The 25,242-nt window shown below is 41.0% G+C and overlaps 1 protein-coding gene across 1 annotated transcript in view; it reads right to left on the bottom strand.

The window, feature by feature from the left end:
- LOC139748089 (uncharacterized) overlaps positions 1-25,242 on the bottom strand; it is a 125,917-nt gene that overhangs the window by 5,186 nt on the left and 95,489 nt on the right. The window contains 3 exon segments of the mRNA XM_071660701.1: positions 1,424-1,651; positions 1,756-1,970; positions 11,731-13,027. Of these exon segments, the coding sequence (XP_071516802.1) occupies positions 1,424-1,651; positions 1,756-1,970; positions 11,731-13,027 (1,740 nt within the window).

Raw genomic sequence — 25,242 nt, 5'->3', positions numbered from 1 at the left:
AATTCCCTATTCTAATTACTCGAGAAACCTACTCATGACGAGAATATATTAACTTTAGTCCTCACTACAAATGAGAGTCTCATTAGTAATGTTGAAGGTGGAAAAACGTTGGGTACAAGTCATCACCCCCAAATCACTTTTAAGATTGCTTTCAATACTGCACGGAATATTAATCAAAATGACAGCCGCGAAAATCTTTCCATCGTAAACGAGCAAATGTTTATGATCTTCGCTTTGTTCTTAACAGGCAAACCTCGAATGATATAGTCAACGAAAATGACAGGAACGTAGCTTGAAAAAGCTTCCCAAAAAAATCTTAGCATCAAAGGCAACATACGTACCAGTGTGTAGTAGACGGTTTATTTCTAAACCGAAACCAGGGAGGTAGACGGTGAAACGAAATAGTGCCTGTTGACTAAGAAAGTGGCTCTGAAGAAACACAGATAATCTAAAAACCAACATGAAAAATAAGGTATATAGATTTTCATAGGTAACAAAGAAAACGTCATCATGAAGTGTATATTGATGAAAATAGCAAAAGAAACCCTAAGGAGCTTAACGGTTATGTTAGAAGCCTCTAACATAGAAAAAGGGCACTGTATACAAGACTGCAGTTCACTGTGCATACCTCATATGTACGCTACTGTATATCTAGATCAGTTTTTCTTAATCTGTGGCAATACGAAAGCAGGATTTACCATGTAATATGATTACCATCCATACATAAAAGGTCTTACGTCAGGTAGTAGTCATCTACACATGAGAGGTAGAATATAAGGTAGTGGCCATCGATACATGGATGGTTATATGTAATGTAGTGACCATCCGTGCATGAGTGGTCGTATGTAAGGTAGTGGCCATCCATACATCAGTGATTTGTATATAAGGTAGTCATTGTCCATACGTAAGTGGTCGTATGTGAGAATACATGGGAGGTAGTGGCCACTGATACATTACAGGTTGTATACAAAGTGGTTGCTATCAATACTTTAGAGGTCGTATGTAAGGTAGGGGTCATCCATACATGAGAGGTCGTATGTAAGGTAGAGGCCATCCATACATGGAGGTCATATGTAAGGTAGTAGCTATCCATACATGGGAGATCGTATTTAAGTGCTGGCAATCCATGCACGAGAGGTCGTGTGTGAGGAAGTGGCTATCCATATATACACACAGTACTAACTGTTTGAGTGAGATTTTCACCTTTGTTGATGAAGTGGACAGTAGCCAAAGTCACCCAAAACAAACGAAACTAATCACATACATTCTGATTGGCTAATACATTTGACTAGACTAGCAATGATGATTGGTCTGGACCAAAATTAGTTATATTTTCTGTTCAGGGATCAACACGGTGGTCTAACGCCTGTAGAAACAGCGCCTGACACACATGGCTTCCACCATAACATACAGCCTTCTTCACCTGTGTAAAGAGTGTAGCCAACACGAGCAGCGAAGTCAAAGTTGTCATGACCCGAACCTCGAAGATATGTGGCCGGAAGAAGAGGCTCACGTAGCTGATGACTAGCAGGATCAGGGAGGGTGTATAGATGTTCAGGATTGCATAACCAGCTCGCCGTGTCAGCGGTATCCTAACCCTCATTTCACTGAACTCTTGACTATTGTCGTACAAGAGTTTGGGTTGCTGGAGCTAGAGAAATGGAAAAATGGTTTAAAATATTGTTATACGTAGACTGAATTGAAACTTATTACAATGTAGGTCGAGTACCTGCTTGAACACATCTGCACACGAACCTGGTACTCCAGCAGAAGTTCAGAACCATAATAGGCAGCAGAGGTGATTATCTCGTCAAAAGTGAGATATGTCTTGGAGGCTGAGAGCATCCGGAGGTGCATATCACAGTGCTGCTCGTCAAACGGGTACAGCACCAGGTTGAAGTCACAGCCGAAGGTGGTGCTGTACTTCCTCGTAAGGGTGACGGGGTTCTCCTCTCCAGGGAACAGCTCCACTGTTGGTGTGGGAAGGGTGATGGAAACCAGTACAGAGGTGTGTGTCATGCTCAAGAAACATTACTCCAAAACGAGAATAATATTTGTGGTTTACCTCAGCTAGGAACAATCTCTTATTGGTATAATTAATTCATTGAAGAGAAAGGTGAAGCTCTCAAGAATAAAGTAACATATTTATGGACGTCCGTCGTATGGCTGTTAGCGTTTCTGATCGCAATGCATTGACCGGCAGCCCAGGTTTGAGCACATATATTGCGGCATTCAGTCCACAGTCAACCCAGCTGTTAGCAAGGTAGCGCCAGGAACAGACAAAGGCCACATTCTTTCTCTTGCTGTTATGTGCAATGCACTGAAACAACAGCCCCAGTCCACAATCAGGCCTCACGGACCCTTTCATGGTTTCCCCAGCAGCTCCAAATAACCTGGTTCAGTTCACTGATAGCACGTCGATCCCTGTATACCATATTGTTCCAGTTCACTTTATTTCACGCCTTTCATCCTCTTGCATGCTCAGGCCCCAGTCACTCAACATTTTTTACACTCCATCCTCCCATCTCCAATATCATCTCACTCTCCTTCTCTGCTTCATTTTTCGACACATATATACTGTTTGTCAACCTCTCTTCATCTGTTTTCTCATAGTTCTCTCAACCACACTCTTCATATTACTACACTTCTTTCTAACCTATCATTACTTACTCGATCAAACCTCCTCCCACTACATATTTTCCTCATGCTTTCCATTTGCAGCACATCCACTCTTCTAAGCATATCCTTGTCTATGGCATTCGTACCTTCAAACGTGACCTTTCCCCACCTCCCAACCTCACAAATGACGATCTCCCTTTTCAAACTTCTTCAATGCTCCAAGAACCTTCTCCCCTTCATCCAGCTTGTGACTCGCTTCCGCTCCCATTGTTCCAATCGCTGCTGTGTCCACTACATGAGAAATATGTAAATTGATATATGTTGAAGAGACGAAGCTAGGAAACCATTTGGGCAATCGCATGTTTACCAAATGGCGTCCTAGCTTCGTTTCGTCGATGTATATCAACTGACTTATATTTCTCTATTCTGTCTCACCTGATGAAGTGATTATTACACGAAGGTGCACTTGGGAACTTATCGTGTTTCATTTTCCCCGTGGACTCACAGGAATATATATATATATATATATATATATATATATATATATATATATATATATATATATATATATATATATATATATATATATATATATATATATATGTATATATATATATATATATATATATATATATATATATATATATTTTTTTTTTTTTTTTGCTTTGTCGCTGTCTCCCGCGTTTGCGAGGTAGCGCAAGGAAACAGACGAAAGAAATGGCCCAACCCACCCCCATACACATGTATATACATACGTCCACACACGCAAATATACATACCTACACAGCTTTCCATGGTTTACCCCAGACGCTTCACATGCCTTGATTCAATCCACTGACAGCACGTCAACCCCGGTATACCACATCGCTCCAATTCACTCTATTCCTTGCCCTCCTCTCACCCTCCTGCATGTTCAGGAACCGATCACACAAAATCTTTTTCACTCCATCTTTCCACCTCCAATTTGTTCTCCCTCTTCTCCTCGTTCCCTCCACCTCCGACAAATATATCCTCTTGGTCAATCTTTCCTCACTCATTCTCTCCATGTGCCCAAACCATTTCAAAACACCCTCTTCTGCTCTCTCAACCACGCTATTTTTATTTCCACACATCTCTCTTACCCTTACGTTACTTACTCGATGAAACCACCTTACACCACACATTGTCCTCAAACATCTCATTTCCAGCACATCCATCCTCCTTCGCGCAACTCTATCCATAGCCCACGCCTTGCAACCATACAACATTGTTGGAACCACTATTCCTTCAAACATACCCATTTTTGCTTTCCGAGATAATGTTCTCGACTTCCACACATTCTTCACGGCTCCCAGAATTTTCGCCCCCTCTACCACCCTATGATCCACTTCCGCTTCCATGGTTCCATCCGCTGCCAGATCCACTCCCAGATATCTAAAACACTTCACTTCCTACAGTTTTTCTCCATTCAAATTCACCTCCCAATTGACTTGACCCTCAACCCTACTGTACCTAATAACCTTGCTCTTATTCACATTTACTCTTAACTTTATTCTTTCACACACTTTACCAAACTCAGTCACCAGCTTCTGCAGTTTCTCACATGAATCAGCCACCAGCGCTGTATCATCAGCGAACAGCAACTGACTCACTTCCCAAGCTCTCTCATCCCCAACAGACTTTATACTTGCCCCTCTTTCCAAAACTCTTGCATTCACCTCCCTAACAACCCCATCCATAAACAAATTAAACAACCATGGAGACATCACACACCCCTGCCGCAAACCTACATTCACTGAGAACCAATCACTTTCCTCTCTTCCTACACGTACACATGCCTTACATCCTCGATAAAAACTTTTCACTGCTTCTAACAACTTGCCTCCCACACCATATATTCTTAATACCTTCCACAGAGCATCTCTATCAACTCTATCATATGCCTTTTCCAGATCCATAAATGCTACATACAAATCCATTTGCTTTTCTAAGTATTTCTCACATACATTCTTCAAAGCAAACACTTGATCCACACATCCTCTACCACTTCTGAAACCACACTGCTCTTCCCCAATCTGATGCTCTGTACATGCCTTCACCCTCTCATCAATACCCTCCCATATAATTTACTAGGAATACTCAACAAACTTATACCTCTGTAATTTGAGCACTCACTGTTATCCCCTTTGCCTTTGTACAATGGCACTACGCACGCATTCCGCCAATCCTCAGGCACCTCACCATGAGTCATACATACATAAAATAACCTTACCAACCAGTCAACAATACAGTCACCCCCTTTTATAATAAATTCCACTGCAATACCATCCAAACCCGCTGCCTTGCCGGCTTTCATCTTCCGCAAAGTTTTTACCACCTCTTCTCTGTTTACCAAATCATTTTCCCTAACATTCTCACTTTGCACACCAAAGGTGAGAACAATGGAAGTAAGGGAAGTGGGGGAGGAATGGGATGTATTTAGGGAATCAGTGATGGATTGCGGAAAAGATGCTTGTGGCATGAGAAGAGTGGGAGGTGGGTTGATTAGAAAGGGTAGTGAGTGGTGGGATGAAGAAGTAAGAGTATTAGTGAAAGAGAAGCGAGAGGCATTTGGACGATTTTTGTAGGGAAAAAATGCAATTGAGTTGGAGACGTATAAAAGAAAGAGACAGGAGGTCAAGAGAAAGGTGCAAGAGGTGAAAAATGGGCAAATGAGAGGTGGGGTGAGAGAGTATCATTAAATTTTAGGGAGAATAAAAAGATGTTCTGGAAGAAGGTAAATAAAGTGCGTAAGACAAGGGAGCAAATGGGAACTTCAGTGAATAGCGCAAATGGGGAGGTTATAACAAGGAGTGGTGATGTGAGAATGGGATGGAGTGAGTATTTTGAAGGTTTGTTGAATGTGTTTGATGATAGAGTGGCAGATATAGGGTGTTTTGGTCGAGGTGGTGTGCATATATATATATATATATATATATATATATATATATATATATATATATATATATATATATATATATATATATATATATATATATATATATATATATATATATATATATATATATATATATATATTTTTTTTTTTTGTGCATTTTCGCTGTCTCCCGCGTTTGCGAGGTAGCGCAAGGAAACAGACGAAAGAAATGGCCCAACCCACCCCCATACACATGTATATACATACGTCCACACACGCAACTAAACATACCTACACAGCTTTTCATGGTTTACCCCAGACGCTTCACATGCCCTGATTCAATCCACTGACAGCACGTCAACCCCGGTATACCACATCGCTCCAATTCACTCTATTCCTTGCCCTCCTCTCACCCTCCTGCATGCTCAGGAACCGATCACACAAAATCTTTTTCACTCCATCTTTCCACCTCCAATTTGTTCTCCCTCTTCTCCTCGTTCCCTCCACCTCCGACACATATATTCTCTTGGTCAATCTTTCCTCACTCATTCTCTCCATGTGCCCAAACCATTTCAAAACACCCTCTTCTGCTCTCTCAACCACGCTATTTTTATTTCCACACATCTCTCTTACCCTTACGTTACTTACTCGATGAAACCACCTTACACCACACATTGTCCTCAAACATCTCATTTCCAGCACATCCATCCTCCTTCGCGCAACTCTATCCATAGCCCACGCCTTGCAACAATACAACATTGTTGGAACCACTATTCCTTCAAACATACCCATTTTTGCTTTCCGAGATAATGTTCTCGATTTCCACACATTCTTCACGGCTCCCAGAATTTTCGCCCCCTTCACCACCCTATGATCCACTTCCGCTTCCATGGTTCCATCCGCTGCCAGATCCACTCCCAGATATTTAAAACACTTCACTTCCTCCAGTTTTTCTCCATTCAAATTCACCTCCCAATTGACTTGACCCTCAACCCTACTGTACCTAATAACCTAGCTCTTATTCACATTTACTCTTAACTTTCTTCTTTCACACACTTTACCAAACTCAGTCACCAGCTTCTACAGTTTCTCACATGAATCAGCCACCACCGCTGTATCATCAGCGAACAGCAACTGACTCACTTCCCAAGCTCTCTCATCCCCAACAGACTTTATACTTGCCCCTCTTTCCAAAACTCTTGCATTTACCTCCCTAACAACCCCATCCATAAACAAATTAAACAACCATGGAGACATCACACACCCCTGCCGCAAACCTACATTCACTGAGAACCAATCACTTTCCTCTCTTCCTACACGTACACATGCCTTACATCCTCGATAAAAACTTTTCACTGCTTCTAACAACTTGCCTCCCACACCATATATTCTTAATACCTTCCACAGAGCATCTCTATCAACTCTATCATATGCCTTTTCCAGATCCATAAATGCTACATACAAATCCATTTGCTTTTCTAAGTATTTCTCACATACATTCTTCAAAGCAAACACTTGATCCACACATCCTCTACCACTTCTGAAACCACACTGCTCTTCCCCAATCTGATGCTCTGTACATGCCTTCACCCTCTCATCAATACCCTCCCATATAATTTACTAGGAATACTCAACAAACTTATACCTCTGTAATTTGAGCACTCACTGTTATCCCCTTTGCCTTTGTACAATGGCACTATGCACGCATTCCGCCAATCCTCAGGCACCTCACCATGAGTCATACATACATAAAATAACCTTACCAACCAGTCAACAATACAGTCACCCCCTTTTATAATAAATTCCACTGCAATACCATCCAAACCCGCTGCCTTGCCGGCTTTCATCTTCCGCAAAGTTTTTACCACCTCTTCTCTGTTTACCAAATCATTTTCCCTAACATTCTCACTTTGCACACCAAAGGTGAGAACAATGGAAGTAAGGGAAGTGGGGGAGGAATGGGATGTATTTAGGGAATCAGTGATGGATTGCGGAAAAGATGCTTGTGGCATGAGAAGAGTGGGAGGTGGGTTGATTAGAAAGGGTAGTGAGTGGTGGGATGAAGAAGTAAGAGTATTAGTGAAAGAGAAGCGAGAGGCATTTGGACGATTTTTGTAGGGAAAAAATGCAATTGAGTTGGAGACGTATAAAAGAAAGAGACAGGAGGTCAAGAGAAAGGTGCAAGAGGTGAAAAATGGGCAAATGAGAGTTGGGGTGAGAGAGTATCATTAAATTTTAGGGAGAATAAAAAGATGTTCTGATAGAAGGTAAATAAAGTGCGTAAGACAAGGGAGCAAATGGGAACTTCAGTGAATAGCGCAAATGGGGAGGTGATAACAAGGAGTGGTGATGTGAGAATGGGATGGAGTGAGTATTTTGAAGGTTTGTTGAATGTGTTTGATGATAGAGTGGCAGATATAGGGTGTTTTGGTCGAGGTGGTGTGCATATATATATATATATATATATATATATATATATATATATATATATATATATATATATATATATATATATATATATATATATATATATATATATATATATATATATATATATATATATATATATGTATATATATATATATATATATATATATATATATATATATATATATATATATATATATATATATTTATATATATATATATATATATATATATATATATATATATATATATATATATATATATATATATATATATATATATATATATATATATATATATATATATATATATATATATATATATATATATTTTTTTTTTTTTTTTTTTCTTTGTGCATTTTCGCTGTCTCCCGCGTTTGCGAGGTAGCGCAAGGAAACAGACGAAAGAAATGGCCCAACCCACCCCCATACACATGTATATACATACGTCCACACACGCAACTAAACATACCTACACAGCTTTCCATGGTTTACCTAAGACGCTTCACATGCCCTGATTCAATCCACTGACAGCACGTCAACCCCGGTATACCACATTGATCCAATTCACTCTATTCCTTGCCCTCCTTTCACCCTCCTGCAAGTTCAGGCCCCGATCACACAAAATCTTTTTCACTCCATCTTTCCACCTCCAATTTGGTCTCCCTCTTCTCCTCGTTCCCTCCACCTCCGACACATATATCCTCTTGGTCAACCTTTCCTCACTCATTCTCTCCATGTGCCCAAACCATTTCAAAACACCCTCTTCTGCTCTCCCAACCACGCTCTTTTTATTTCCACACATCTCTCTCACCCTTACGTTACTTACTCGATCAAACCACCTCACACCACACATTGTCCTCAGACATCTCATTTCCAGCACATCCATCCTCCTGCGCACAACTCTATCCATAGCCCACGCCTCGCAACCATACAACATTGTTGGAACCACTATTCCTTCAAACATACCCATTTTTGCTTTCCGAGATAATGTTCTCGACTTCCACACATTCTTCAAGGCTCCCAGAATTTTCGCCCCCTCCCCCACCCTATGGTCCAATTCTGCTTCCATGGTTCCATCCGCTGCCAGATCCACTCCCAGATATCTAAAAACTTCACTTCCTCCAGTTTTTCTCCATTCAAACTCACCTCCCAATTGACTTGACCCTCAACCCTACTGTACCTAATAACCTTGCTCTTATTCACATTTACTCTTAACTTTCTTCTTCCACACACTTTACCAAACTCCGTCACCAGCTTCTTCAGTTTCTCACATGAATCAGCCACCAGCGCTGTATCATCAGCGAACAACAACTGACTTACTTCCCAAGCTCTCTCATCCCCAACAGACTTCATACTTGCCCCTCTTTCCAAAACTCTTGCCTTTACCTACCGCTGTTGTAGCAGCGGAGCCTAATGTGTCAAGCTGTCAATTGAGAAGAGGAGCATTTGGCATTCATTTGTCAACTTCATTAAATGGTATCATAATTTGTACTAAACATGGTGGATCTCCAGTACTAATTCTAGTAGCACACCTAGTACAAGGGCGTCTCTTCCAGCTGCAGTCAGTGGAGTTCCTGCAGGTTTACCTGCTAGATTTGCAAAATGGTTGTTTGAGAGCGGTACACTCAGAGCTGCGTCTGGTACACGAAGCACCGAATGAACCGAAGCTCCGGAACTACTGTGAACCAGTTGGCAACTTAGGAGTTGAGAGGCAGTGAAGGCAGTGAAGGCGGGGACCATGATGATCGCCTACCAGCCTCTGCATGAGAAGAACCTGGTGAACTTCCTGCGCATGGTCAACAGCTGCTACCCGACGCAGAACAGTAGAAATGATGTATCGTTCAGTGACGCGAACAGATGTATAGATGTGATACAATGTGGTGTTTGGTGAAGAAAAAGAAAGAAAATTGGTGGACAGTGAGTACTAAACAATATGGTGAAAATATTTCGACGACTGACAGTATGACAATTTATTATAGTGGGAAAAGATAGTGACTGTTGAACAATATGGTGGATATGGTGTTACATATAGTGACTGCTGAACAATGTGATAGATATAGTTCATTCATTTCAAGCTAAAAGTTTGTTTTCTAAACTGTTTCTTACTTTTTCATATGTATATATATGTATGTGTGTGTGTGTGTGTGTATGTGCGTATGTATGTGTATGTGTGTGTATGTGTATGTGTATATATATATGTATATTATCCCTGGGGATAGGGGTGAAAGAATACTTCCCACGTATTCCTCGCGTGTCGTAGAAAGCGACTAGAGGGGACGGGAGCGGGGGGCCAGAAATCCTTCCCTCCTTGTATTAACTTTCTAAAATGGGAAACAGAAGATATATATATATATATATATATATATATATATATATATATATATATATATATATATATATATATATATATATATATATATATATATATATATATATATATATATATATATTTATATATATATATATATATATATATATATATATATATATATATATATGTATATATATATATATATATATATATATATATATATATATATATATATATATATATATATATATATATATATATGTTTTAGATATCTGGGAGTGGATCTGGCAGCGGATGGAACCATGGAAGCGGAAGTGGATCATAGGGTGGGGGAGGGGGCGAAAATTCTGGGGGCCTTGAAGAATGTGTGGAAGTCGAGAACATTATCTCGGAAAGCAAAAATGGGTATGTTTGAAGGAATAGTGGTTCCAACAATGTTGTATGGTTGCGAGGCGTGGGCTATGGATAGAGTTGAGCGCAGGAGGATGGATGTGCTGGAAATGAGATGTTTGAGGACAATGTGTGGTGTGAGGTGGTTTGATCGAGTGAGTAACGTAAGGGCAAGAGAGATGTGTGGAAATAAAAAGAGCGTGGTTGAGAGAGCAGAAGAGGGTATTTTGAAGTGGTTTGGGCACATGGAGAGTATGAGTGAGGAAAGATTGACCAAGAGGATATATGTGTCGGAGGTGGAGGGAACAAGGAGAAGAGGGAGACCAAATTGGAGGTGGAAAGATGGAGTGAAAAAGATTTTGTGTGATCGGGGCCTGAACATACAGGAGGGTGAAAGGAGGGCAAGGAATAGAGTGAATTGGAGCGAGGTGGTATACCGGGGTTGACGTGCTGTCAGTGGATTGAACCAAGGCATGGAAAGCTGTGTAGGTATGTATATTTGCGTGTGTGGACGTATGTATATACATGTGTAATGGGGGGGGGGGTTGGGCCATTTCTTTCGTCTGTTTCCTTGCGCTACCTCGCAAACGCGGGAGACAGCGACAAAGTATAATAAATATAAATATATATATATATATATATATATATATATATATATATATATATATATATATATATATATATATATATATATATATATATATATATCGAGAGTCCCTGGGGTAGGATGAACAGCTGGATCATGGACATCTTCTGTGATCATGATTAGAGCAAATGCGGAAACGACACTGGGCGGCCCGTGAATTCGTTGAAGTCAAAAACTCTAAACGGTACTTCACGGAAGTCCATACACTTCAGAGAACAAATATTTTCGTTTGAATTATCAAAATCATCGAATCCTTATAGCCATTTAGCGTTCAGGTGTCCCGCAAAGGATAACCAGTTCACTTTGTTTTAGATGGGGAGATCTAGTAACTGTGGAAACAGTTTCCCACTGATATAACTCATAACACATGGCTTCTATTACACATAATTCTATAGATATTATAACTGAGGAACCTGTGATCATGCACAATACAAGTTACCTTCCCCCGGGGCGCCACTGTCCCTGCCTGAAGGTGGTTGCAGCCGATGCAAGTATAGCGAAGTCTCTAAATCTACCATCGTGTGCTGGTTTCCCTCCGTGTTGATGAATCCGACGGTGGGCGACCATAGCTCCATCATGCTAGTGAAGGGCACCTTGTTCAGACTATCGTTCGTCTTCAGGTTGCGGAACGTGAGGCGGTTGTCGAACCAGATCATCTCTATCTCGTATGACATTTGCATAGTCATCTGTGTTGTGTAGACAGTGATGGTCTCAATACTAATGTGAAGTATTACTGGTAAACGTAGGTCTTCTTTTTTACTGCTGAGTCTCGGTGGCAGATCATTCTTGTAGTCTTCAGGCTTGCTGATTAGTTCGCAGTTAACCTCGTCGCTACGGTCAAGACAGTCGTACTTGAGGTCACAGCGATTTTCGAGGGGAATACAAGTGGCATCATCACAACTGTAGCTCTCTGACGAACACGGCGTCAGGACCAGCTTTCGTGTACCTTCTACCTGGTTGCACACTGTTGTCTCAAGATGCCAATCTCGACGACCCATGGGCATACCATGAGGAGCACTGACGTCTAGTCTAGCCAAGGTCTCATTCTTCAACAAGCTGACCCACAGCCATTCCTCTCCTTCTTTACGGATGTTGTACTCACCGTATCCCTTGAAAATAAGCCCTCCCAGGTCTTCCTGGTAGGCGATAAAATAGATGTTTCGGAGCTCCAGTTCGCAGGTCCCGAGGAGAGAGAAGATCTGCAACTCAGGAAATTCACATACAGCACACTTAAGGTTGGTGAAGCAGTTAATATCTGCTACACCGTCAGGTTTAATCTGCGCGCAGTCCTCGTAGAAGATACCATTGGGCTCTCCGTCATACCAGGCAGGAGTAGGAGCGATAGCATTATCGTAGTGAGTAACCCAGGTGCCTTGGTCATAGATGTCAATAATGGAAGCCCAAAATCTACTTCTGCATATGACAGGTTCGTTGGGCCAAGCCTGGGCAGAGAGCTCATGCAATTTATCCACCTCGTCCATGGTAGTCGGGAGGGGCAGGTGAGTGCCTAGGGCCTCGCAGATGTAGAATCCAAAGGCTTGTGTCGTCTTCGGGAACCAAAAGTAGGTAGAGTCTGTAGTCTTCTGGCAGAAGTACTTGAGAGGGACGTGGTACTCTGTGAGGTTGGAGAGCTTCCACCCGCCCTCCCAGGAGACGTAGTTACCCTGAGGGTCGGCCTCACAAGCAGCAATCTCGGCAATTGTGTCCGTGCTCAACACGTGATCCCAGACGTTGACCTGCGAAGTATATCATCCAATTCCATTACAAGTTAATACGTGGAGCTTTACTTATTACATTCCTATAAACCAATAACTTTTGTGATCACATCTTATATTCTCTTCGTATGTATAATTCAAGACGCCATATGAAAGTTAGAGATTTCTAACCGTTTTTGCACATACTTTGGACAGATTTTAGAGCATGCCATAGTCTACGTCTAGTACAGGATTTGTGAATTTCATATGTCGTTTCCCGGCGTTTGATTACTGGAGACAGTCCGTTGGAGAGACGTCCCACCTTCTAAAACACACGACATTCCTATCAATCATTTTGCTGATTTTTCTAGTTCACATTTAATGTGTCAAACATAATGTTAAGACTGATTTTCTATCATTTTTTCCAGTGCTGCTTAAGTGAAATAGGTCACTAAATGAATGTTTACAGCTGTGACATTCTGCGCATGCGTCGGGGACGAGGTTGCCGATATGATCCAAATTCAACGTATTTCCAGGTTTTAATGAAGACGTTATCAAATCTTTACGAATCAATTTACATATCACAGACAAGTACTGCCATTAAGAATCTAGTTTATCGACCACTTTTTAAGATATATAGTTGGACGAACGACGTGTAGTTCATTCATAAAAGAGGACTCAAAAGATCGTTTTTGAAAAGTGTGAAGAAGTTAAGAAAAAATCCAAGGGAAAAAGAGTAAAGAAACGCTGCTGTGATTGAGACTGAATTCATAGAATGGAACAAATTTAGCTCCTCCCACTGACTCGGTGATGTAAGATCAGAAAAATATTATTTGACTTAGATTAATATATGAAGAATTTTTCAAATAAAGTTCTCAAATTTGACTTTTTTCATCTTTGTTTTTAGGGTGTTGCAAAAATCAGGTTTTCAGTCTAATGGTAGAAAATCCTTGAACTGGATTCTCTCTGCCCGCATCAAGATGAAGTAAATCTGAAAGTGTCGTTAAAAAGTTCAGGCAGATGAACGCGCGCAAGAAACGTTAATAATCACCTCTTAACCACTCCTTTTTTAACAAACTGCGCTTTTCAATAAGGCAAGTTAATCCCTAACTGAAAGTTTTACTTCACTAAGCTATTCAATATCCACCCTTAGATATCAAGTTAAAACTCTTGATTAGTCAGGATTCTGTCCCAGATCCCATTAACCCAAATTTCCCAAGAATTTTCCCCGACTCGCTAAAGAAGCCTCGAAGGAACGGAAATTCACCACAACCTCTCCGGAACTCAACTTTCTTCTGGGTTGCTTTTGCATAGGAGCCTAACATTACAGGCAACATGAAACGACTCAGTCTTGAAAACACAGAAGAGCTTAAGAAATTTGCAAGAGCCAGTACGGAGTTTGTAGAACTTATTACATCCCATGTAAAGTGATAAGTTTTGCAGGATTCTTGAAGAACCTGATTTTTTAAGTCTTTTTAAAAGCCACTTACGAAACAAACTTCTACTGATACAATGTTTGATAAACTTCAGGCAGACTTTTTTGAAGACATAACGCACGGGTTCTCACACAGGTAGGCTTGTTCTATGAGCTTTTCGAGACTCCCATCCCGATCGCCGACAGTGTGCAGTAGGTGGTAGGTGTTGAGTTTATGGGTTGTGCATTAGCAGCAAAAAAATTTTTCTCACTTTTGTACAGTCCATGAACGAAATGGCGGGAATATTTCCTCATTGGTCAAAGTTTTACTCTAGAGGTACAGAAAAATCTGTAGGTCTCTCTCGTCCCTGAAGATGTAAGGTAACGGTGGTCAACGCGCCACTCGAGTAAAATTTGATTTCTTATACGACAGAAGGATTACTATATATTGCCATATTGATCCAGGGGTGGCAGCTGGAGGTAATGCGACTCCCGGCGTTCTTTCCGATCAGCCATCATCCATTATTAGCTTAACAATGTTTCCATTATTATGTTCAAATGAAAAGGTTATTCAGTCTGAAATTGTTAATACCCTAAAATTTGCCTTTATTACTTTTTGTAATATAGCGTAAACAATGACTTGTGGAAAGAAACTAGTTAAAAGTTAAAGCACTTGGAAAAGATTGGCATTAGTGGGTCCGTTAGCCCTTGCCTAAGTTGTCTGTTTTTGGACTCTATTTCTCTCTGTTTTAAGTAGTTGAGACAATGAAAGAACGGGAAGGAGGCTCTCTTCCCACACTCCACACTCTCCAGTAACAACAGCTAAGAAGAGAGAGAATGGTAGAAAAAACAAGCATCTCTGAGGTAAGTCTGCACAATGGAATGAGAAAAATCATAATGTAAAATCTTAATGCACAATCCCACATTTTACTGTACTACTGTATAATCTTTGGGTCTGAAATGTGTAAAATGAACAAAGGTATATGATCTTTTTTTCCTCTTATGTTCATTCAATAGATACCTAAAATGATATATGTCTAATCTGTTTTTTAAAATATCCGATAAATTTGCATCAACAACGTTTAACTGTGACCTGTCCTAGTGACCAAGGAATATGCTTAAATGATATTTTCCCCAAGTCACTGTCGCATCTCTTAGATTTAAGTTTTATGCCATATGTTATAGTATCTGGATTTTCTTGCATTCGAAAAAGATCAGTTTGCTTCGAGATGCTGAATTTTATAGAAACTTTGAAAGCCTGCATTTGGTAATCATGAAGTATATGATTCTTTAGAGGAAATCTTTGCCTTTCTTCATAAGTCTAAGTTCTCAAAACAGGAATAAGTTTTCTACCCTGTCTTTGTATTCGTCTTATTAAGAACATGACAAGAATCAAATGCCTTGTTTCATCACGATAAAAACTATGATAATTGAATTGACTGTAGTAATGCCAGCTTAGTAATTAACTCTAACCCCAGTAACGTGTAAAATATCACTGAATCTTCTGTTATCAAATACACAAAAAATTGTAATTCTAATGTTAGTGAAGGTCTATGCAAATTGGAGGGGTTTATGGCTCATAAAATTTATAACCAATTCAACTGCTTATCCACATGATAAGTTTATGATACGCTTATTGTCAGTCTTCGACGCACCCGAAATACATTCGGACGGTCACATTTTTACCAAATGAAGTCTTACCTACGTCTCTTCGTTGTGTATCTAAGAATGATATATTTCAGTCTGGCATCTCCCCTGATGATGTGATTATTACACGAAAGTGCACTTGGAAAGTTATCGTGTATCATTTTCCCCGCGAAATCATTGGAATATATATATATATATATATATATATATATATATATATATATATATATATATATATATATATATATATATATATATATATATATATATATATATATATATATATATATATATATTTTTTTTTCTTATTTTATTATACTTTGTCGCTGTCTCCCGCGTTTGCGAGGTAGCGCAAGGAAACAGACGAAAGAAATGGCCCAACCCCCCCCCCCCCATACACATGTATATACATACGTCCACACACGCAAATATACAATACCTACACAGCTTTCTATGGTTTACCTCAGACGCTTCACATGCCCTGCTTCAATCCACTGACAGCACGTCAACCCCGGTATACCACATCGCTCCAATTCACTCTATTCCTTGCCCTCCTTTCACCCTCCTGCAAGTTCAGGCCCCGATCACAAAAAATCTTTTTCACTCCATCATTCCACCTCCAATTTGGTCTCCCTCTTCTCCTCGTTCCCTCCACCTCCGACACATATATCCTCTTGGTCAATCTTTCCTCACTCATTCTCTCCATGTGCCCAAACCATTTCAAAACACCCTCTTCTGCTCTCTCAACCACGCTCTTTTTATTTCCACACATCTCTCTTACCCTTACGTTACTTACTCGATCAAACCACCTCACACCACACATTGTCCTCAAACATCTCATTTCCAGCACATCCATCCTCCTGCGCACAACTCTATCCATAGCCCACGCCTCGCAAACATACAACATTGTTGGAACCACTATTCCTTCAAACATGCCCATTTTTGCTTTCCGATATAATGTTCTCGACTTCCACACATTCTTCAAGGCTCCCAAAATTTTCGCCCCCTCCCCCACCCTATGATCCACTTCCGCTTCCATGGTTCCATCCGCTGCCAGATCCACTCCCAGATATCTAAAGCACTTCACTTCCTCCAGTTTTTCTCCATTCAAACTCACCTCCCAACTGACTTGACCCTCAACCCTACTGTACCTAATAACCTTGCTCTTATTCACATTTACTCTTAACTTTATTCTTTCACACACTTTACCAAACTCAGTCACCAGCTTCTGCAGTTTCTCACATGAATCAGCCACCAGCGCTGTATCATCAGCGAACAACAACTGACTCACTTCCCAAGCTCTCTCATCCCCAACAGACTTCATACTTGCACCTCTTTCCAAAACTATTGCATTCACCTCCCTAACAACCCCATCCATAAACAAATTAAACAACCATGGAGACATCACACACCCCTGCCGCAAACCTACATTCACTGAGAACCAATCACTTTCCTCTCTTCCTACACGTACACATGCCTTACATCCTCGATAAAAACTTTTCACTGCTTCTAACAACTTGCCTCCCACACCATATATTCTTAATACCTTCCACAGAGCATCTCTATCAACTCTATCATATGCCTTCTCCAGATCCATAAATGCTACATACAAATCCATTTGCTTTTCTAAGTATTTCTCACATACATTCTTCAAAGCAAACACCTGATCCACACATCCTCTAACACTTCTGAAACCACACTGCTCTTCCCCAATCTGATGCTCTGTACATGCCTTCACCCTCTCAATCAATACCCTCCCATATAATTTGCCAGGAATACTCAACAAACTTATACCTCTGTAATCTGAACACTCACTCTTATCCCCTTTGCCTTTGTACAATAGCACTATGCACGCATTCCGCCAATCCTCAGGCACCTCACCATGAGACATACATACATTAAATAACCTATATATACATGTAAGTTTTGGGCAGGGGTGTGTGATGTCTCCATGGTTGTTTAATTTGTTTATGGATGGGGTTGTTTGGGAGGTGAATGCAAGAGTTTTGGAAAGAGGGGTAAGTATGAAGTCTGTTGTGGATGAGAGAGCTTGGGAAGTGAGTCAGATGTTGTTCGCTGATGATACATCGCTGGTGGCTGATTCATGTGAGAAACTGCAGAAGCTGGTGACTGAGTTTGGTAAAGTGTGTGAAAGAAGGAAGTTAAGCGTAAATGTGAATAAGAGCAAGGTTGTTAGGTACAGTAGGGTTGAGGGTCAAGTCAATTGGGATGTAAGTTTGAATGGGGAAAAACTGGAGGAAGTAAAGTGTTTTAGATATCTGGGAGTGGATCTGGCAGCGGATGGAACCATGGAAGCGGAAGTGAATCATAGGGTGGGGGACGGGGCGAAAATTCTGGGGGCTTGGAGAATGTGTGGAAGTCGAGAACATTATCTCGGAAAGCAAAAATGGGTATGTTTGAAGGAATAGTGGTTCCAACAATGTTGTATGGTCGCGAGGCGTAGGCTATGGATATAGTTGTGCCTGTAGGGTGGATGTGCTGGATATGATATGTTTGAGGACAATATGTGGTGTGAGGTGGTTTGATCGAGTAAGTAATATAAGGGTAAGGTAGATGTGTGGAAATAAAAAGAGCGTGGTTGAGAGAGCAGTTGAGGGTGTTTTGAAATGGTTTGAGCACATCGATAGAATGAGTGAGGAAAGATTGACCAAGAGGATATATGTGTCGGAGGTGGAGGGAACGAGGAGAAGTGGGAGACCAAATTGGAAGTGGAAAGATGGAGTGAAAAAGATTTTGAGTGATCGAGGCCTGAACATTAAGGAAGGTGAAAGGCGGGCAAGGAATAGAGTGAATTGGATCGATGTGGTATACCGGGGTTGACGTGCTGTCAGTGGATTGAATCAGGGCATGTGAAGCGTCTGGGGTAAACCATGGAAAGTTGTGTGGGGCCTGGATGTGGAAAGGGAGCTGTGGTTTCGGGCATTATTGCATGACAGCTAGAGACTGAGTGTGAACGAATGGGGTCATTGTTGTCTTTTCCTAGCGCTACCTCGCACACATGAGGGGGAGGGGGATGGGAATGAATAAAGGCAGACAGTGTGAATTGTGTGAATGGGTATATATGTATGTGTCTCTGTGTGTATATATATGTGTACAGTGAGAGGTATAGGTATGTATATTTGCGTGTGTGGACGTGTATGTATATACATGTGTATGAGGGTGGGTTGGGCCATTTCTTTCTTCTGTTTTCCTTGCGCTACTTCGCAAACGCGGGACACAGCGACAAAAAAAGAAAATTCATATATATATATATATATATATATATATATATATATATATACATATATATATATATATTTTTTTTTTTTTTTTTTTTTTTATACTTTGTCGCTGTCTCCCGCGTTTGCGAGGTAGCGCAAGGAAACAGACGAAAGAAATGGCCCAACCCCCCCCCATACACATGTACATATACACGTCCACACACGCAAATATACATACCTACACAGCTTTCCATGTTTTACCCCAGACGCTTCACATGCCTTGCTTCAATCCACTGACAACACGTCAACCCCTGTATACCACATGACTCCAATTCACTCTATTTCTTGCCCTCCTTTCACCCTCCTGCATGTTCAGGCCCCGATCACACAAAATCTTTTTCACTCCATCTTTCCACCTCCAATTTGGTCTCCCTCTTCTCCTCGTTCCCTCCACCTCCGACACATATATCCTCTTGGTCAATCTCTCCTCACTCATTCTCTCCATGTGCCCAAACCATTTCAAAACACCCTCTTCTGCTCTCTCAACCACGCTCTTTTTATTTCCACACATCTCTCTTACCCTTACGTTACTTACTCGATCAAACCACCTCACACCACACATTGTCCTCAAACATCTCATTTCCAGCACATCCATCCTCCTACGCACAAATCTATCCATAGCCCACGCCTCGCAACCATACAACATTGTTGGAACCACTATTCCCTCAAACATACCCATTTTTGCTTTCCGAGATAATGTTCTCGACTTCCACACATTTTTCAAGGCTCCCAAAATTTTCGCCCCCTCGTCCACCCTATGATCCACTTCCGCTTCCATGGTTCCATCCGCTGACAGATCCACTCCCAGATATCTAAAACACTTCACTTCCTCCAGTTTTTCTCCATTCAAACTCACCTCCCAATTGACTTGACCCTCACCCCTACTGTACCTAATAACCTTGCTCTTATTCACATTTACTCTCAACTTTCTTCTTCCACACACTTTACCAAACTCAGTCACCAGCTTCTGCAGTTTCTCACATGAATCAGCCACCAGCGCTGTATCATCAGCGAACAACAACTGACTCACTTCCCAAGCTCTCTCATCCCCAACAGACTTCATACTTGCCCCTCTTTCCAGGACTCTTGCATTTACCTCCCTTACAACCCCATCCATAAACAAATTAAACAACCATGGAGACATCACACACCCCTGCCGCAAACCTACATTCACTGAGAACCAATCACTTTCCTCTCTTCCTACACGTACACATGCCTTACATCCTCGATAAAAACTTTATATATATATATATATAAATATATATATATATATATATATATATTTTTTTTTCTTTTATACTTTGTCGCTGTCTCCCGCGTTTGCGAGGTAGCGCAAGGAAACAGACGAAAGAAATGGCCCAACACACCCCCATACACATAGATATACATACGTCCACACACGCAAATATACGTACCTACACAGCTTTCCATGGTTTACCCCAGACGGTTCACATGCCCTGATTCAATCCACTGATAGCACGTCAACCCCGGTATACCACATCGATCGAATTCACTCTATTCTTTGCCCTCCTTTCATCCTCCTGCATGTTCAGGACCCGATCACACAAAATCTTTTTCACTCCATCTTTCCACCTCCAATTTGGTCTCCCACTTCTCGTTCCCTCCACCTCCGACACATATATCCTCTTGGTCAATCTTTCCTCACTCATTCTCTCCATGTGCCCAAACCATTTCAAAACACCCTCTTCTGCTCTCTCAACCACGCTCTTTTTATATCCACACATCTCTCTTACCCTTATGTTACTTACTCGATCAAATCACCTCACACCACACATTGTCCTCAAACATCTCATTTCCAGCACATCCATCCTCCTGCGCAAAACTGTATCCATAGCCCACGCCTCGCAACCATATAACATTGTTGGAAGCACTATTCCTTCAAACATACCCAATTTTGCTTTCCGAGATAATGTTCTCGACTTCCACACATTCTCCAAGGCTCCCAGGATTTTCGCCCCCTCCCCCACCCTATGATCCAATTCCGCTTCCATTGTTCCATCCACTGCCGGACCCACTAACCCGATATCTAAAACACTTTACTTCCTCCAGTTTTTCTCCATTCAAACTTACCTCCCAATTGACTTGACCCTCAAACCTACTGTACCTAATAACCTTGCTCTTATTCACATTTACTCTTAACTTTCTTCTTTCACACACTTTACCAAACTCAGTCACCAGCTTCTGCAGTTTCTTACATGAATCAGCCACCAGCGCTGTATCATCAGCGAAGAACAGCTGACTCACTTCCCAAGCTCTCTCACCCCCAACAGACTTCATACTTGCCCCTCTTTCCAAAACTCTTGCATTCACCTCCCTAACAACCCCATCCATAAACAAATTAAACAACCATGGGGACATCACACACCCCTGCCGCAAACCTACATTCACTGAGAACCAATCACTTTCTTCTCTTCCCACACGTACACATGCCTTACATTCTCGATAAAAACTTTTCACTGCTTCTAACAACTTGCCTCCCACACCATATATTCTTAATACCTTCCACAGAGCATCTCTCTCTCTCTCTCTCTCTCTCTCTCTCTCTCTCTCTCTCTCTCTCTCTCTCTCTCTCTCTATATATATATATATATATATATATATATATATATATATATATATATATATATATATATATATACATATTTATATATACATATATGTATGTATGTATGTATATGTATATATACATATATATATATATATATATATATATATATATATATATATATATATATATATATATATATATATATATATATATATGAGTGGTGGGATGAAGAAGTAAGAGTATTAGTGAAAGAGAAGAGAGAGGCATTTGGACGATTTTTGCAGGGAAAAAATGCAATTGAGTGGGAGAAGTATAAAAGAAAGAGACAGGAGGTCAAGAGAAAGGTGCAAGAGGTGAAAAAAAGGGCAAATGAGAGTTGGGGTGAGAGACTATCAGTAAATTTTAGGGAGAATAAAAAGATGTTCTGGAAGGAGGTAAATAGGGTGCGTAAGACAAGGGAGCAAATGGGAACTTCAGTGAAGGGCGTAAATGGGGAGGTGATAACAAGTAGTGGTGATGTGAGAAGGAGATGGAATGAGTATTTTGAAGGTTTGTTGAATGTGTCTGATGACAGAGTGGCAGATATAGGGTGTTTTGGTCGAGGTGGTGTGCAAAGTGAGAGGGTTAGGGAAAATGATTTGGTAAACAGAGAAGAGGTAGTAAAAGCTTTGCGGAAGATGAAAGCCGGCAAGGCAGCAGGATTGGATGGTATTGCAGTGGAATTTATTAAAAAAGGGGGTGACTGTATTGTTGACTGGTTGGTAAGGTTATTTAATGTATGTATGACTCATGGTGAGGTGCCTGAGGATTGGCGGAATGCGTGCATAGTGCCATTGTACAAAGGCAAAGGGGATAAGAGTGAGTGCTCAAATTACAGAGGTATAAGTTTGTTGAGTATTCCTGGTAAATTATATGGGAGGGTATTGATTGAGAGGGTGAAGGCATGTACAGAGCATCAGATTGGGGAAGAGCAGTGCGGTTTCAGAAGTGGTAGAGGATGTGTGGATCAGGTGTTTGCTTTGAAGAATGTATGTGAGAAATACTTAGAAAAGCAAATGGATTTGTATGTAGCATTTATGGATCTGGAGAAGGCATATGATAGAGTTGATAGAGATGCTCTGTGGAAGGTATTAAGAATATATGGTGTGGGAGGCAAGTTGTTAGAAGCAGTGAAAAGTTTTTATCGAGGATGTAAGGCATGTGTACGTGTAGGAAGAGAGGAAAGTGATTGGTTCTCAGTGAATGTAGGTTTGCGGCAGGGGTGTGTGATGTCTCCATGGTTGTTTAATTTGTTTATGGATGGGGTTGTTAGGGAGGTAAATGCAAGAGTCCTGGAAAGAGGGGCAAGTATGAAGTCTGTTGGGGATGAGAGAGCTTGGGAAGTGAGTCAGTTGTTGTTCGCTGATGATACAGCGCTGGTGGCTGATTCATGTGAGAAACTGCAGAAGCTGGTGACTGAGTTTGGTAAAGTGTGTGGAAGAAGAAAGTTAAGAGTAAATGTGAATAAGAGCAAGGTTATTAGGTACAGTAGGGTTGAGGGTCAAGTCAATTGGGAGGTGAGTTTGAATGGAGAAAAACTGGAGGAAGTGAAGTGTTTTAGATATCTGGGAGTGGATCTGTCAGCGGATGGAACCATGGAAGCGGAAGTGGATCATAGGGTGGGGGAGGGGGCGAAAATTTTGGGAGCCTTGAAAAATGTGTGGAAGTCGAGAACATTATCTCGGAAAGCAAAAATGGGTATGTTTGAAGGAATAGTGGTTCCAACAATGCTATATGGTTGCGAGGCGTGGGCTATGGATAGAGTTGTGCGCAGGAGGATGGATGTGCTGGAAATGAGATGTTTGAGGACAATGTGTGGTGTGAGGTGGTTTGATCGAGTAAGTAACGTAAGGGTAAGAGAGATGTGTGGAAATAAAAAGAGCGTGGTTGAGAGAGCAGAAGAGGGTGTTTTGAAATGGTTTGGGCACATGGAGAGAATGAGTGAGGAAAGATTGACCAAGAGGATATACGTGTCGGAGGTGGAGGGAACGAGGAGAAGAGGGAGACCAAATTGGAGGTGGAAAGATGGAGTGAAAAAGATTTTGTGTGATCGGGGCCTGAACATGCAGGAGGGTGAAAGGAGGGCAAGGAATAGAGTGAACTGGAGCGATGTGGTATACAGGGGTTGACGTGCTGTCAGTGGATTGAATCAAGGCATGTGAAGCATCTGGGGTAAACCATGGAAAGCTGTGTAGGTATGTATATTTGCGTGTGTGGACGTGTGTATGTACATGTGTATGGGGGGGGGGGGGGGTGGGCCATTTCTTTCGTCTGTTTCCTTGCGCTACCTCGCAGATGCGGGAGACAGCTACAAAGTATAAAAAAAAAAAAAAAAAAAAAAAAAAATATATATATATATATATATATATATATATATATATATATATATATATATATATATATATATATATATATATATATCTATTTTGCTTTGTCTCTGTCTCCCGCGTTAGCGAGGTAGCGCAAGGAAACAGACGAAAGAATGACCCAACCCGCCCACATACACATGTATATACATACACGTCCACACACGCAAATATACATAACTATACATCTCAATGTACACATACATATATACACACAGACATATACATATATACACATGTACATAATTCATACTGTCTGCCTTTTATTTGTTCCCATCGCCACCTCGCCACACATGGAATAACAACCCCCTCGCCCCTCATATGTGCGAGGTAGCGCTAGGAAAAGACACCAAAGGCCCCATTCGTTGACACTCAGTCTCTAGCTGTCATGTAATAATGCACCGAAACCACATCTCCCTTTCCACATCCAGGCCCCAAACACTTTCCATGGTTTACTCCAGACGCTTCACATGCCCTGGTTCAATCCATTGACAGCACGTCGACCCCGGTATACCATATCGTTCCAATTCACTCTACTCCTTGCACGCTTTTCACCTTCCTGCATGTTCAGCCTCCGATCACACAAAATCTTTTTCACTCCATCTTTCCACCTCCATTTGATCTCCCACTTCTCGTTCCATCCACCTCTGACACATATATCCTCTTTGTCTATCTTTCCTAACTCATTCTCTCCATTTGACCAAACCATTTCAAACCCTCTTCTATTCTCTCAAACATACTCTTTTTATTATGAAACGTCTCTCTTACACTTCTATTACTTCCTCGATCAAACAGCCTCCGATCACACAAAATCTTTTTCACTCCATCTTTCCACCTCCAATTTGATCTCCCACTTCTCGTTCCCTCCATCTCTAACTCATATATCCTCTTTGTCTATCTTTCCTAACTCATTCTCTCCATGTGACCAAACCATTTCAAAC

This window comes from Panulirus ornatus, chromosome 72 (assembly GCF_036320965.1).
Source record: "Panulirus ornatus isolate Po-2019 chromosome 72, ASM3632096v1, whole genome shotgun sequence".
NCBI classification, from domain to species: domain Eukaryota; kingdom Metazoa; phylum Arthropoda; class Malacostraca; order Decapoda; family Palinuridae; genus Panulirus; species Panulirus ornatus.
Note: the sequence above shows the minus strand (reverse complement) of the source record. Positions and strands in the feature narration are given on the sequence as shown.